Consider the following 15876-nt stretch of genomic DNA (forward strand, 5'->3'; position numbering starts at 1 on the left):
GAAAGACTGGCTTTGCAGCTGGCCTCATCCAGATTCTCATCCAAATGCCTTTTAAATCCAGAAGAGGCTCTCAAGGGACAGCAACCTTGGATCCAATTCTACATTTACTAAAAACTTCCCAGGAAATTAAGTGCAAATCCTGCAGAAGTTTATTACTGGCTCCCTTTTCTTCCCAGGGCATCCCAGGTTTGGGGCATGTGCTGGTGTAAAGGGGACTAGGGCCAGAATGAAACTGGAACCTGTGTTTCCTTTCTCATCCACCACAATGGAAGGTTTTAGTGTTAACTTTTACTAATATCTTTAGGGACTGTGTTGTGGTCATCAGATAGAGGTGCTTTCAGATCTAGACCTGTAGTTCCCAATTCCCTGCTTGTCATAGAGACTTAAACCCCTTACTGCTTGCTGAGTCTTTAATGGCACATGTCAGTGGAGTCATGGCTAAAGCTATAGTTTAAATACATCCTTATTGACAGTCTTGGGGCAGAGTGCAGGGTTGAATGTGCACTGAAAACCAGTTTTCTTGCTAGGAAAAGACCTTTTAAATCGGTGAGGAAATGAGTGACCCAGTAAAGATGCTACCCGTTTTCTTCCAGTTCTCTGGAGGAATCTAGAAGGTATTTTGCCACATCACCTTCCCAGCATGAAGAAGCCAGAAAACCTTATTATTTGTCTTAAAGTTCATAGAACAAATACAGGATCTAATTAAAAGTAGCCATCATTTCTGTGTGCAGTGCGAGTGACACTGCAAAGGTGTGCTTTTAGTACCCTGTGTGGAGTATCAAGGGCATGAGCACTTGTCTGTGTGTCCACAGCCCCTTCTTCCTTTTGATGTTGTCTGGTGGCAGCCCCAGCAGAGCTGTTCATTGCTGGCAAGCGGCTGGTCCCTCACTGTGGCAGCTCCTGCCTTTGCATTTCATGTGGGACATCCCTGCACTGACAACAGGTTAAAATAGGAATTATAGCTCCACTTATCCTTCAGAAGAAACCTCATCTTGAAAAGAAACTGGGAGGTTTTAAATCTCATGCCTATATTTCCTGCACTGATGGAAGTCAGAGTATGTTTGAAGTGTGATTAGTAGTAGGAAATCCTAATAGGAGGTACAGACACAAGCACCTCTCATTGCTGGAGGTGCCACTGCATGCTGATGCTTTGCTGGTTGCCACTTGGCCTCAGAGATGTCAGCACCAGGCAGCTTGGTTCAGCTTTCCTGAAGTCTTTTTCCTGTAGTCTTTATATTGTTTCATGAATTACTCTGAACAAACACCAAGATTTGGAGTTTTAAGGCTGTCTGCTTGTGTTGTAGATGTTCTTGTCTGCTCCCTCACTGTTGGCACAACTTGTGTTCTCACTTTTATGTGTATTTGTTAAACACTCTGTGCAGAGGCTTTAATTTTAGCATAAAAGCTGCTTAATAGTCAGAGGCACAAAGCAGAAGCTACATGATGTCAGCTGTAGAGGATGAGAAATCATGTGAGATAATGGTGCAAATTCCTGTGTAGATAAGCAGGAAACAAGTGTCAGGAAAGGTGATTCTTAGGATCTTAATTCTGCTTTGTTTGATAGCAGAATGAATGGGAATGCTGTGGGAATATGCATTGTTTTTGTGTAGTAACAAAACTGGGGATGGAAACAACCAAAAATGTGCAGTGTGACCAGATAATGCAAGGAAAAGAATCACTGTTGGAATACTTACGGGTGTTTGATATTCCAGTGGGGTCAAGAGACCATCTTGGTTTTAGAATGGATTTTGTTTGCTAAAGAAAGGTGCAAAGAGGAGATGCTGCTTTTTCCTTCTTTACCTTTTCCCTTAAAAAAAAAAGAAGGTAAATTTAGACATAGAAGAGAAACAGACCTCAAATCCCTGGTTTGACCAAGAGCTAAAGAGCTTCTCACGTCTTGCCTTAGTGCAGTTTGAACCCAGGCTGAGTAGGACCTTAATCTAAAGCCAGAAGTGGGAGATGGGCAATGCAAGAGTTGCAGAATCTAGAGTGAGTTTTGAAGCTTTTCCCTTTGTCCCCAGATCTGCAGGTTTTGTCCAAGTCCATCATCTCTACTTACTAACGAAAACCATCGCAATGCTGCAGTTTTTGACCTAGTGTAGGAGTCCAGGGAGCTTTGCATGCAGGGCATGATGGAAATGCTGCAGTGCTAAACTGAGTACCTATGATTTTAGGTAACTGTGCTCTTGCCTGCTGCTGCTCAGAGCATGAATCCCACCAACCTGTCCGTGCTCGGCAGCGTTGCTGAACCCCCCCAGCAAATGGCTCTGGAGCAGGGTCCTCAAGCAGATAGAGTAAGTTGCCAGGCACCCTTTTCTTCTCAATGTACACCAATGTCATTGCTCCATTGTCTCAGGTGATGGGACGTGTCTGTGATCCGGGAGGAGATGGGAGAAAGCTGGAGCACAAATAGGTGCTGTCTTTCAGCATGTGTGTGCGGTTCCTGCAGGAGAGCAGCATTCCAGTATCTGAAGGGAGCTACAAGGATGCTGGAGAGGGACTCTTCATCAGGGACTGGAGTGATAGGACCAGGGGTGCTGATGGGTTTAAACTGAAAGAGGGAAAATTCAGGATGGAGATAAGGGAGAAGCTCTTCCCTGTGAGGATGCTGAGGAGCTGGCACAGGGTGCCCAGAGAAGCTGTGGCTGCCCCATCCCTGGCAGTGTTCAAGGCCAGGTTGGACACAGGGTTCCCTGCTCGTAGCAGGGGGTTGGTACTGGATGATCTTAAGGTCCTTTCCAACTCAAACCAGTCTAGGATTCTATGTATTTAATATACATAAAAACCTGTTCTACAGATTGTTCTGCCTTGGGCAGCCTCCTTAAAATACACCTCTCAGCTTTGAAAGCCACGTTAACAGAAGGTGTAATGCTGACTGTCACACAGGGCCAACATCCATCGGGTCTCTTTGCCAGTCTTTGAGGCAGCTTTGCTGTGTGTAGTATTTCTTGTTCTGTACCTGAGGAACCTGTGTGGGTGATAGAACATTCTGTGCACTGCACTTCAATTAGTTTTGTCTCTTTTTGTAGGGGCAGAAAGGGATAAACTTTAAAATTAGGGAAAGAATACAGTGCCCTCAGCTGTCCACTGTGTCCCCAAGTTTGTATCTCATCCCTTATGATCTCTGCATGTGTGCTCTGGGGGTTTGATTTTGGTGGATTGTATGATAGAAAAGATCATGTGCTGAAGTGCAGGATTCTCACTTGCACAAAAGAAGCTAAATTACAGCTTTATGCTCTAGATAATTGCCAGAGCCTGGACTTGGTTTCTGTGAGGGCCCAGAGCTTCTTTGATTTCAGTTTCTTCTCCTGAGTAGGCAGTTCTTGACAGGGTAGAACCAGGTAGTGAGTGACCCAGAGCTGTCCTGAGTGATGCTGTGTGTAGCAGCGATGCAAAACATCCCTCAGCAATCATTCATCATGTCACTTCACTTTCCCTTGTCCTTCTTTCCATTACCAAAAGAAGCAGAAAGGGTTAAACTAGGGAGAACCTTCATTGCTTGTCTTTGTAAGAGAGTATTCCTTCATGATTCAGTTGTGATAGTTTGTGAATTCTCTCCTCCAGGCATCGTTACCGGTGCATAACCAGGTGTTACCTCCTATGGAGGCAGTGGATGGGTCTGACCCTTTAGCACCTCTGCAGAATCAAATGGGAAGGATGGAAACAAAAGAGGAAGATGATGAGGATGAAGATGAGGATGAAGAGGGGGAAGACACTGACATGGATGAGTGGGATCCAGATCCACCTCGACCCTTTGATCCCAACGATTTGTGTAAGCATTGGAAGTATTGTGTAGTGTGTTAGTCGCCCTCCTCTTATTTCTTTTTCCTCTGTTTAGTAAAAATCATACAGATTATAGCAGTAAGAAGTAAATTCCTTGATACCCAGAGATGTAGGCTCAAATTGGACTGCCTTACTGCAAAAACCAGGTTCTGTGTCAGGTGGAGCCTCTGAGCTGCTTTATTCTTCCTTTTGGAGGGAGCTGCCCTCTCTAATGCTTTAAGATGTAGACAGACTATTGGAATACATGAGATTTAAAACAAGATGAGGCTGAGATGAGTGAGTGTCTGCCTGACAGTCATGTCCTCTCTGACTTTTGTGCTGTAGGGTGTGAAGAGTGTAATAACGCGCATCCTTCTGTGTGTCCAAAACACGGACCATTGCATCCAATCCCAAACAGGCCTGTGCTGACCAGGGCAAGAGCCAGCCTTCCCTTGGTGCTCTACATAGACAGGTTTTTGGGAGGTGTGTTCTCCAAAAGGAGGATCCCCAAACGCACACAGTTTGGACCTGTGGAAGGACCCCTGGTTAGACAGACGGAACTCAAAGACTGCTATATCCATTTGAAGGTAAGGCCATGTGTGCACAAGAGGAGAAGAAGGATCAGTTTGTGCTTAGGCTTTGATTAGCATGAATTTGTCAGTCTGCCTTGATGAGTTACTTCACTAGGGATGTTGTTCTGATACTTCTCTCTCTGGATGTGACTTGGAAATACCCAGACAGGCTTGAAATCTGTTGTTATTCAGGAAGACACAATAATCATGGTGAATATTCTGGCAGTATGGTGTTAAAGTGTATAGGATGTGTAACATGGAATGCTGTGAATCATTTTCACACGGGATGAAGCAGCATCTGAGCATAAAAGTAGCCCCATCTGAGGATGCTTTGCAGCCATTCTTTTGTGTAATGCTATAACCTAAGTTAAAAGTACTTTTTATTCCCCTTTCCCTCCTCTCCCCCACAAAATGTAGGGGAGAGGAGAGATTTTTCACCCCTTCTTCATGCAAGGTTGTTGGAGTTGAGGTGGAATGGATTTGGCTGACTTTTACCCAGTTATTTACTGGTTTGACTGTGGGAATTGGTTCTTTATCTGCTAGAGATGAAGTCTGCAGTCTTAGGAGTGCTGCTGTCTGATGATCAGTGCTTGCCAAGCAAGTTGTGACCCCAGGCAGATCCAGTAACCCAGCCAAAATTGAGCTAGAGCAGCACTGCTTCCAGCTTGAGTCAGGAGAGCAAAGAAGTGGATCTGTCAGTTAGAAACATTGGACAGCTGATGCCATATAACCTGCTAAAGCTAAAGCTTTTCATGCCTCATTTACAGCCACATGTCAAGTACTGTGGCTGATGCTTTTAATGAATGATTCTTGCCCTTGAAAGCTGTGGAAGGGGCCATCCTGTCTTTCTAGCTAAATCTCTGCCTGTCTTTTAAGTGTTTTTCTAAATGCTGCCTGTTTCTGGATCCCTGTTAGCAGAGAGAAGGAAAATCAATGATGTCTTCATTGCTTTCCTAATGTAATAGTTGTATGGGCAACTCGGATTCTTCTGAACCTGCTGCCAGGCACTTACAGCCCCATGTAATTGGCTTTTGCTACAGGTTTCTCTTGAGAAGGAGGACAGAAAAGACAGAGATTTGCAAGAGGACCTGTGGTTTGAACTATCTAGCGAGGCACTTTGTAACTGGATGATGTTTGTGCGTCCAGCTCAAAACCATCTGGAGCAGAACCTGGTTGCGTATCAGTATGGCCACCACATTTACTACACCACCATTAAAAACGTGGAGCCCAAGCAGGAGCTCAAGGTATGGCATTCCTCATGGTTTGGGGCTCATTTTTCTACTGATGAAATCGAATCTTCAAGGTTCCTGTTTTATAAGTGCATTTCCAAGTGCCAGGAATGGTTCTGTCCATAGATTTAGGGCTTTTTTCTCTCATCAAGCACATGAATCAAACATCACTGAGGTCAGTGAGTAGTTAGCCAGTGACTTGTGGGTTTGATGTGAGCTTTGGCTTAGGTATAAAACATGGAAGTCTGAGATCAGTATGCACATGATTGGTTTGTCACTCTCATGCTTTTACACTGCAGCTGTTTTGCTGATGCAGTCTAATTGTATTGCAGCAGTCTCATTCTTTTGAGTTCTGGATGCCCTTTCCAGTTAGCCCTGGGTGCCCTTGACTTGTTTTCTGGTGCCTTAAGTGACTGTGGGCTCTCGCTTTCCCTGGCTTTCCTGGAGCTTTGGAAAATGATAAAGGATATTATGACTTCCCTGTGAGTTACTTTCTGTTCCCTCTACAATGTGTTACTCAGAGTTCCAAGCAATGTGCCTGGCTCAGATGACCTTCATCTTCAGCATCATGTGGTGAACCAGGGGCAACCAAAACACTTTGATATCAGGAAATGGCTTTTTCTTCCTCGAATCTTTTCTGGCACATTATTCTCAACAACGTAACAAAAACCTGGGTTTTAACCAGGGCAAAAGCCTCCTTACACACCTCTTGTTCTTAAGAGTAAGGTTCCTTTTGGTTTCTCTGACATCAGTCCTTAATTTGTTTAAGCTGAATCACTAGAAACCTTGTTAATCCATTTGAAGCGCATCCAAACATCATTTTCTCAAGTTTTTAAATCAATTGGAAATCACACTTTAATGAAATGTGCACAGACCTGCATGCAGCAGCAGCATTTTTCTTCCCTTATGTGTAAGTAGTGTCTTTTAGGGTAAAATTGGTTTGAGAACTGCAAGTGAATGATCCAGGCTCTGTAATGTGTTCGCCTTCCCACGCAGGGCTATAATTTATGTCCAGAGATGAGGAGGACCAGTTAAAGTTGAGAACTTGTGTATTGCATGACAGGTCTAGGAGCTCCAAGGCTTTCTTCTTACCCAGCTAGTGAGATTCCTGCCAAGTAACACACACCTTTAAGGGAGTTAGAAATGCCACTGACTGCTGCTATGTGGCCTAGTACAAGTTTAAACTTGCCCAGATTTTTCATGCTGAGAATCTGTTCATGCCTTCTTGCAGAAATCTCCTCTGAAACGGGACCTTTTTACAGTAACGGGACCTTACAAACAGTAAGATAAAATGACAAATGGGGCAAGAAATCTCAGCTAAAAGTGAACATCTGATTTTTAGGCTCATAAAGTGTGTCTCTCTGGTTCTCCCTGCTGAAAGCTTCCGAAATCCCTTGGATACTGAAGGTGGGTCCATCCTGCTGCAGCCTGGCAGATCTTGGTTTTGGGAAGCAGGACCGTCTTGCTCCAAGCCTTCAGAAGTTCAGGCACATTTGAAATGAGTCTTTGTGGATGGTGTTGCTTGTTTTCCATGGAAAGAAAGCAGGAAAGAAATGGACATTATTCTCCTATTACTCTCATTCCACCAAGGACCAGCACTTGGGTGACACCCATCCTTTTCAGTCATACACTTGGGTCTGAAGAGATTAATCTTATCTCCTTTAGAGCTTCTGGTAGCCATGTGTGAGATGAACATCCATATTAGGAGGCTGTACCTTAAAATTAAATGGATATGCCTTCTGAGCAAAGCTCTTTCATTCCTCAGTGGGGGCACATTGATCTCAACAGGCTTCATTACTGAGGATGAAAGGAGCTATAAGAGTTAGTGGTTGAGGCAAGTGAAGTAAATGCATTGCTTAAAACCCCCTTTCAAATGGATTCCCTCTAGTTCTGGTTCCATCTGAGCATTCTGTTATCTTCTCTTCCTGCTGCAGGTGTGGTATGCTGCCTCTTACGCAGAGTTTGTGAACCAGAAGATCCATGACATATCCGAGGAGGAAAGGAAGGGTAACTTGGGCTCTTCTCTTTGGTTTTGTTGTGTGGCAGTGTTTGGGTGTTGCACTTCTCTGTTTCAAGTATACAGCTTGTCTAGTGCTCCCAAGTTTCTGCTAGGTTAAGAGAAGTTAAACCAGATCTTGATGGTGTTATTGGGGCTTATTTCTACTAACTCTTCTCATGCTAGTATTAGAATAACTTAACCTTTTGCCTCAGTTTCTGGGAAGCATTAAGTTGCTGTTGGAAAGAGCTATGTTTCCCTGCTTGGTGCTTAATGTTGAGTCTCTCATAACCTGATGTGCTGCAGGTTTAGACTGAGAGCTTCTCTTGACCTCCCCATACTTACACCAGAGATCCAATCCTGTAGGTGCTTTTCCATGCAAAGGTGAATTCCAGAATCTCCCTGAGTTGTAAGTGGTGTTTATAGTCCGTGTGAACTGTCCCCAGTGACCTTTTTATCTTGCTGTGATGAGCTTTGGTCATGCCACAGTGCAGAGGGGATGAAAGCAAAGCTAAAGGGACCAGTACTGTTGATACTCTGCAGTTTGTCTAACCTTGAAGGGAGAAGTATGGCTTAGGGAGAAAAGAAACCCCAACCAACCCAATGAAGCATTGCATCAGTGGTGACTGAGATGCTCTTCCTGACCTCTCCCTTTGAACACAGTCCTCAGAGAGCAAGAGAAGAACTGGCCCTGTTACGAGTGCAATCGGCGCTTCATGAGCTCGGAGCAGCTCCAGCAGCACCTCAACTCCCACGATGAGAAGCTGGACTTCTTCAGCAGGTACTGAAAGCTTTGCCTCCCATCACTGTGGTGTGTCCCCAAACTGGCAGGAAGCAGGGGTTTTGTCTTAGAGATCTTGCTGCCCAACCTGGGTGCCTGCGGGAGAACAGCTCAGCACCAGAAGGGAAGAACGTGGCACCAGGAAGCCATGTAAGAGACTTTGCAATAGAAGCAGCATAAGGGAAATAAACACCCCATTGGAACTGGTGACACGATTTTGGGTTGCTTTTGGGTTATTTTGGCAGTGACTTCAAAAGCTGCATTATTTCAGTACCACAATATTGGAACACATGTGCTTCTTGGATGTGTGCAGCTTGGAGAACAAGGCTTGTAGTGCTTTGCCTCCTCATGGGGTTGGCAACGTAATTTATCCTGACCTATTCAAAGCTGCATCTACAAACATCCATTGGAGAGCAGTAGATATTGGTGCCTTCCTTTTCCTGAAACTTAGCAAGTGGCTTCATTTTGGGCTGGTTTGGTTTTTGTTTGATATAGAAAATAGTTCCCTGTCATTTGCTGCCTGACATCAATGGCTGCATGCCTTTTTGGGGTAGGGATGTTACAGCTTCAGGTTTTAAATTGGTTTCCTTGTATTCCATCTTTCCAGCACACTGGAATAGGAGAATTGCCACAGCACAGGACTTGCTAGAAGCCAATAATCCTTTTGGTCACACGCTTAATGAAAGCAGCTGTTGTATGGTCTGGTTACTGAGTTGAATGATGCTGAGAGGGAATGTGCACAATGATTGGAGACTCCAAACCCAACCTGTCTTCTCTCTAACCTGGAGTTCCATGTGTCCTGCAGAGCCAGAGGCCGAGGTCGTGGCCGAGGGAAGAGGAGGTTTGGACCAGGCAGACGCCCCGGGCGCCCTCCCAAATTCATGCGTATGGAAGTAACCAGTGAAAATGGGGAGAAGTGTGAAGAAGGGACACAGGTATATTAATAGGGGGTGGAAAGGAGGAAAAACTCCTCACATAGGGTGTAAACTTGGGGTATCAGTGCAAACTGGGGATGTGCTTGGGACTTAAACCCAAGTCATTCTTGCTTTTCTGGCTGTGATGTTCTGCTTCCCTTCTATAACAACTGTAAAATCACTCATGTTTCTACAGCAGCTTTGAGCACTAAGCACGTAGCACTGAGGTGGGTTATTGCAGCACTTGAGCAGCATCACAAAAGTAATTTAGGCAGTAAAAGTGTAATGGGAATTTAGGTTTGTATTAGTCCTTTCTGGAACGGGAGGTCGGAGCCTGCTTTTAGAGCTGTTGCTGGTAGAATTACATCAGTTTGAGCTATGATTCTTCATGATGTCTGAATATTAACAAAAGAGCCTCCTGCAGGCGTGCTTCCTGCAAGGATTTCCTTTGCTTGTGGCTGTTGGTTTTATTCTGTAGGGACCTAGTATGATGCATTTAAGTCAAATGCTCCGTTCTTGCTGACCATGCTTGGGTTACCACCAAGAGCTTTACTGAAAGGTGTCAGGAGGGCTCAGTGGCTCTGGTTTATGACTCAGCTGAAAGCTGCTGTCTGTGAGAGGTAATTTTCCTCTGGCATCTTACTGGTTCATGGTTCAGTGCTGACTCAGAGGGAGGAATATCTACATTGCCTGTGAATGCCTGCCACTCATCTTCTGAGGCTGCAGCATTGCCCTAAATGCTGCATTACGTGCAGGCAGTTGGGAGATCACTCTCTCTGCAATCTGACATGGCACAAGCCAGCTCCTGTTAGAGGAGTAAGCATAATACTGTTCCCAAACCCTTAACTACAGAGACACAGGGTGCAGTCCTATGCTAATGTGTCTGAATGGCCTCTGGACCAGCAGTGCCTCGTGTCCTGCCAGCTTGGAGCCTGGCCCGGAGCTCATATGTGTCTGTACACTCCACTGGGACTACGGTTGTATCCCAAGCCCTTGGAGGTTGGTCTGCCTCACTAAAGTTCATCTGCCTGACAGCTTGAGACTGGGGATGCTGTGAGCATGATTTAGGGTCAGTAACTGTGGGAAGTAGACCCCTAGAGCAGGACTAGACATTTGACTGGTCGATTGCTCTAAGTGTCTCTTAGCTGGTAAGCGTTTGTGGCTTACAACAGCTTTACTCCTTCTAGCAATCCCTGTTTTTAATCTCCCACATCTCTGTGCTTTGGCAGTACCAAAGCTGATATGATCCACTTGTAGTGCTCCCTCTCCTGGCTTGGGCTTTTAAGTTGCCTTGGTTTGCATTAAGTGCTGTCAAGTAAGGATCCATGTTGGTTTATTTTCCTTGGAAAACAAGAGAATTCCATCACAAAGGAGTTACTGGAACTTCTACAAAAAGAATGTAGATTTTTGGCATGCACTTCCTGCTCCCAACACCCTGCCTTTTCTATGGAAGAGGAGGCAAACTGCTTTGTGTGATAAATATAAATGATGCGCGCAGCTGGGTAGATGAGAGTGTGCAGAGCTTGGAAACTGGATGGCAAAAGGCACAGTGCACAGTTTAATCAGCTCGTTTGTCACTCTCCAGCACTCCAGCTTGTTTGTTAGACAGGAGAAGACAGGGCATAACAATACATGATAATGTTTCAAAGTGACAACAATGAGACACAAATTCTATGCTTTCCCTGGTCTCTGCTAGTGGTTTTGGTTGCTTTCTTATGGGTCATCTTATGTCACCTTTGGTTAAAGCAGTAGCAGTTGTAAGTCATGAGCAGAAGATCTTCTTTGGCTGTTAACAGCTGGGTTACTTGGGTTGTCTGTGTCCAATCACACAATATGGTGGCCAGGATGTTGTCCTCAGCATCAGAAGGACATGGAGCTGTTGGAGCAAGGCCAGAGGAGGCCATGAGGATCCTCAGGGGCTGGAGCACCTCCTGTATGGAGCCAGGCTGAGAACATCGGGGCTGTTCAGCCTGGAGAAGAGAAGCTGCACGGAGACCTCAGAGCAGCTTCCAGTGTCTGAAGGGGGCTACAAGGATGCTGGAGAGGGACTGTGCATCAGGGACTGGAGTGATAGGACAAGGGGTGATGGGTTCAGACTGAAACAGGGGAAGTTCAGGGTGGAGATAAGGCAGAAGCTCTTCCCTGTGAGGGTGCTGAGGCGCTGGCATAGGATGCCCAGAGAAGTGGGGAATGCCCCATCCCTGGCAGTGTTCAAGGCCAGGTTGAGCCTTGAGTGACATGGTCTAGTGTGAGGCATCCTTGCCCATGAACAGGGGTTGGAACTGGGTGATCTTAAGGTCCTTTCCAACCCAAGCCAGTCTATGAAGAGAGTCACCAACCTGCAGCGCTGCTTCCCTGGCGCTCTGAATGTTGTTGCTGTAGGTGGAGGTGATGTGCTGCGGGCATCAGTGGACACAGTAGGAACATGTTAGTGTAGAACCATTTTGTTTCTAGCTGGTGATGAGCATGTAGAGATCTTGCTGCCTGCTGAGTCTTATCAAAGCCTCTTTCAGTGGGTGGGGGGAATAATCACTGGTTGTATGATTTGCGATTTCAGGACTTGCTGCATTTTTCCAGCAAGGGGCAGTTTGATGAGGCCGGCCAAGCCACACTGAACGGGTTGGAGCAGCAGGAGCAGACTCCAGTGCCGCCAGAGCCACAGTCTGCACTGGAGCAGCAGTCGGAAAACCACCCGCTACAAATGCAGGCGCAGCACGATGAGAGCCCGGTGCCCACGCAGAGCACCATGACAGCAGATGACATGAGGCGAGCAAAGCGTATCAGGGTAAGCAAAGAGGGCAGCAGATGACAGCTCCTCTCTCCCTCTCCATTTGCTGCCATGCAGAGAACACTGGACCTGCTTGCCAGGACCCAGCTGGTCTTTCTCCCACTGTTGTATCCGTATCCAAATCCCAAATAAAGCATCTCGTTCCTTTCAGCCTCTCTGCACTGAGAGGAAGGCAAATCTCATGTAAAGAACTAGTATATCATGAGATGCTACTGAGAACAGGTCACCAATTGGAGCCGATTCAATCCCAGCACAAGGAATTCTTTCACAGAAACACAGTCCATCCAAGCTGGCAAGCAGGAGTGCTTCAGACAGCTGGCTGAATCATGGTACTGTGGCACAGACTTGCTCACAGCACCATCTGTGCCCCTCACAACTCTTCCCTCGCGAATAGTTGCCAAAGAGGAACCACGACCTCAGTTTAGATTCATTTAGGTGGTGATAGTTAGTGAAAAAAGCCTTTCCTGGGGTCGAAAAACCTGCCTGTCTTTAAGCTAAAACCTGTGCTAGGAGATTTCTGTACTGACAGCAAACACTTTCAGCCTGAGCTCTGTGTCAACTGGGCGAGCTGTTTTTCCTCTGCTTGTGTGTGGGAGGGGAATGATTCAAGCAAATAATCCTTCAAGCCATGTAAGTGTGAGATTGGCTTATTTAGCCTCCCCTCTTTCTCTTCCATGTGTAAAATTTTGATTACAGAAGGGAGCAGCTGCAATTGGGGTAAGAATCCATTTAAGGGGATGAGAAAGGGTTGGAAAAGAGGAACTTTTCCATATAGGAAGACATTGAGGCAAATTTTGCTCTCAGTTTATAGCAGTATATGTGAGACCAGTGGTGGTGTTACCCCAGAAATGAAGTGGAATATCTTAAAGGAAGAATTTGGCTAAGGCACATTAAGACTGCTGAATTTGTAACCATATCAGATGCACTCTCTGAATGACAAGTTCCTACCAGTCATTTGACTTTGGTATGTTAAAAGCTTGGGGGATTTTTAGTGAACGTATTGAAGGGTGGATAATGGAGCATGAAGACAGATGCTGAGTGTTTGACAGGGAACAGTGTGGGTATTTACTGCTTACAGGATGCCACAGCTTCCTCAGGAGAAGGGACTAGAAAGTGTTGCCTGTTTCCCTGCATTTCTGAGCCTAAGATGTGAACTTGAGATCTGGGACAGTAAATGTGAGGGGAAAAAAGGGACAGGACTTCCAAAGTTCTTTTGTCTTGTGGCTTAGCTTTTGTTCCCTGGGAATTCATCACAAGTGGGTGACAGCTCAGAGGAGTGCTGTGGTGGTTTAGTCCTCGGTGACATGTTTCTATGTCCAAATCTCCCTAACTTCCCCTACAGCAGAGTCCTGGAGATGCTTCAGGGCAGGGGCAGAATGGCAGATGGATGGTTGGGTAGCACCTTTCCATATTGAATCGGGCTGTAAGCAATGAGAACTTGAAAGAAAAGGAAACTAACAAGTGTAAAATCATAGCAAGCTCTAGCAGCCTGTGAGCACTCATTCAGTCCAACTATTCCCAGCACCTCCTTCCCATAACATGCACTAAAATACTGCAAACAAGCAAACATATGGGTTTAAAATGTATATATATCATTTGCTTCCAAAGAACAAGTAGGAAGTCTTGACCTGGAGTAGCTCTAGTTCTTCCTTATTATTCATCTAGGATTTAATCCTCAAAACCAGTAATTCTTTGTGAACTGCTTCAACTCTCCTAAGCTTTGAGGCAGTGATGCTCAGAGTGCTTTCATTCTAGCTAGAAGCACTGATCTCTAGTACCCCAGGGTTCCAGTCCTGATAAGATTAGTTCACTTTCAGCCTCTGCTTTAGAGTGGAGTCTCCTTGGAGATCAGACAGCCTTAAATCTGGTAGTGATGTCCTCAGTACTGAAAAGATAACACCCACCCTTCAAGATACTCTTGTAGCAAATGAGAGGAAGGTTTTGGTCTGCAGCCAAAAGAAATACCTGGTTTTAATTCAGTCTGGGGCAGTGTCCAGAGTGTCAATGTGCTGACCCGAAACGCTGGCAGGGATAGGGATGTGGTTTGGAAAGCACAAATTGTGCTGAAAGAAATGCAACCAGTTGTATAAGAAAGAGTACCAACAGTAAGCTGAGGTTAAAACAAGTCCCTACTCCTTAACTTTTCCACTCTTGTAATCCTCGCCCTGTTGTCATCCTGCCTTAAATTACTCCCTTCTGCTAAAAGCATTTCATTCTCACCGTGGCTCTGCAGTCTGCATCACATCACTGTTAGTCAACTCTGAGAAAACATGAAAGGTCACAGAACACCCTCAAGATGATCTGTGGGTTTTATCTTTGCCCTTTAACTCCCCTCAGGCATTTACTACTACAGGGTAAACCTGGAGGACCTGCTTAGTGTTTCCTAAGGCAAGAACCTCAAAGGAGTTATGCCTAAGTAAAGAGTAAACTCCAGCTACAAGAGCTGGCCCTCGTGGTGACCTGCAGAAGTGAAGGCTTCTGGTTTCAAGTCCATTGCATAACATAACTATTTTTCTCTCCCTCAATGCTGCCTGCTCAGCTGGAGCTGCAGGTAGGTTTGGTTTGGGTTTTTGCTGTATCTAATGGAATGGTACATGGCAACATCATCCTCCGTGTTGTTTTGTCCAGCTTCTGTTTAGTGTTTCCTTATTGACCTCCCCATTGTAAATTGTCACATTTGTTCTTCTTCAAGCAACCAATGTCCAGAACTAAGTGTTAACTGAATAACAATTTGCATTCTTCTAGTTCTTTCCATACTAATTCATTGCAAGTTTAAGGTGAATATTATAGGTGTAAACTGCTGGATGAAATACTATAATGACCATCTTACTTTGGGAGGATCTGTTTGTGCACTTGTTTGCACTGGATCAATGTTATCAGGTGATGAGACAATACTTAGTTCTTTTTCTGTTCTTTGTAATAGCTGCTAGCTTATTTAACCAAAAAGCAGTAAAACATTTCACCCTTCTGTAGCCTCTGAGATAGCAATGGGACTATGTTGATTTCCATGGTATAGAAATCTCACCAGTCAGATCCTGGTACCTTACCAGTGATCAGATAGCAAAGTATGGTAATAGTGGAGCTAAGAACTTGAAGTGCATCTCTTCAACTATTTGTTTTCTTAGCATGTCTGTCTAGTTAAGGGGTAAACTACCTATTTCTGAGTCCAAGCAACACATGAATTTTCACCCAGCACATGCCTGTCTTCCTCACTCGTGGTGTGACTTAGCAGATCCATCTATTTCCCATTGTCCTTGCTTCTCCCCTGGTAAAATGGAGAACGGAGATGATGACAATTCAGCAACAAACCCAGTTGCTGTCATCTTCCTCTTTCTGGAATGAAAGTGTAGGTTTCCCTCTGCAGTTCAGATGGTGCAAAGGATCATTCAGGTTCACTAATATAATCTCTAGCACAGCACTTCACAGTATTCCCAAGCTGTTCTCGTTCCAGCAGACTTGCTCCTGACTTTCCTTTCTCCGTGTCAGCTGTTGGCACACACTTAAGAGACACAGCACATGTCAGCCCAGACATTGTCACCAGAGGAGGAGAAAGGGAACAGGGAAATCTGTTTGCAGATTTCTGGCACCTATCTCTTGAAGTGTGTAACGTTGCATGTGTTCAAGCACAGGTGCCAGGGAGATTCTGGTGCTATTTCTCTGAACTATCATCATGCAGGCTCTGTGTGTGACACTTGAAAAGGGAAGACAACAGTAAAAGATGAGGTATAGATCTTAGTTTGGAGAAGAGCAGATATTCCATAGACTTCTTGCAGTGTGCTTTCAGTACACAATTGGTGATAGCATGCTGTGGGGTTTCGTGCATGCAGAGGTAGG

The 15876-nt window shown here is 45.2% G+C and overlaps 2 protein-coding genes across 9 annotated transcripts in view; one reads left to right on the plus strand and one right to left on the minus strand.

Moving 5' to 3' along the window:
* The window catches only part of ZBTB44 (zinc finger and BTB domain containing 44), a 398215-nt gene that overhangs the window by 280093 nt on the left and 102246 nt on the right, over window positions 1-15876 (minus strand). The gene's annotated exons all lie outside the window — the stretch shown is intronic.
* Window positions 1-15876, plus strand: part of PRDM10 (PR/SET domain 10) — a 40768-nt gene that overhangs the window by 12689 nt on the left and 12203 nt on the right. For 5 of the 8 annotated variants that reach the window (XM_061368567.1, XM_061368560.1, XM_061368561.1 and 2 more), the window contains exons 5-12: window positions 2175-2294; window positions 3565-3772; window positions 4108-4349; window positions 5375-5578; window positions 7498-7570; window positions 8223-8340; window positions 9146-9275; window positions 11812-12039. In XM_061368567.1, coding sequence (XP_061224551.1) covers window positions 2175-2294; window positions 3565-3772; window positions 4108-4349; window positions 5375-5578; window positions 7498-7570; window positions 8223-8340; window positions 9146-9275; window positions 11812-12039 — 1323 coding nt within the window. The remainder of the gene's footprint in view (window positions 1-2174; window positions 2295-3564; window positions 3773-4107; window positions 4350-5374; window positions 5579-7497; window positions 7571-8222; window positions 8341-9145; window positions 9276-11811; window positions 12040-15876) is intronic. The other 3 variants (XM_061368564.1, XM_061368566.1, XM_061368565.1) reach the window with 2 other exon arrangements.

The sequence above is a fragment of the Neopsephotus bourkii genome, unplaced genomic scaffold (assembly GCF_033783945.1).
Source record: "Neopsephotus bourkii isolate Nb327-2 ecotype Australia unplaced genomic scaffold, CSIRO-AGI_Nbou_v1 NB_1433, whole genome shotgun sequence".
NCBI classification, from domain to species: domain Eukaryota; kingdom Metazoa; phylum Chordata; class Aves; order Psittaciformes; family Psittacidae; genus Neopsephotus; species Neopsephotus bourkii.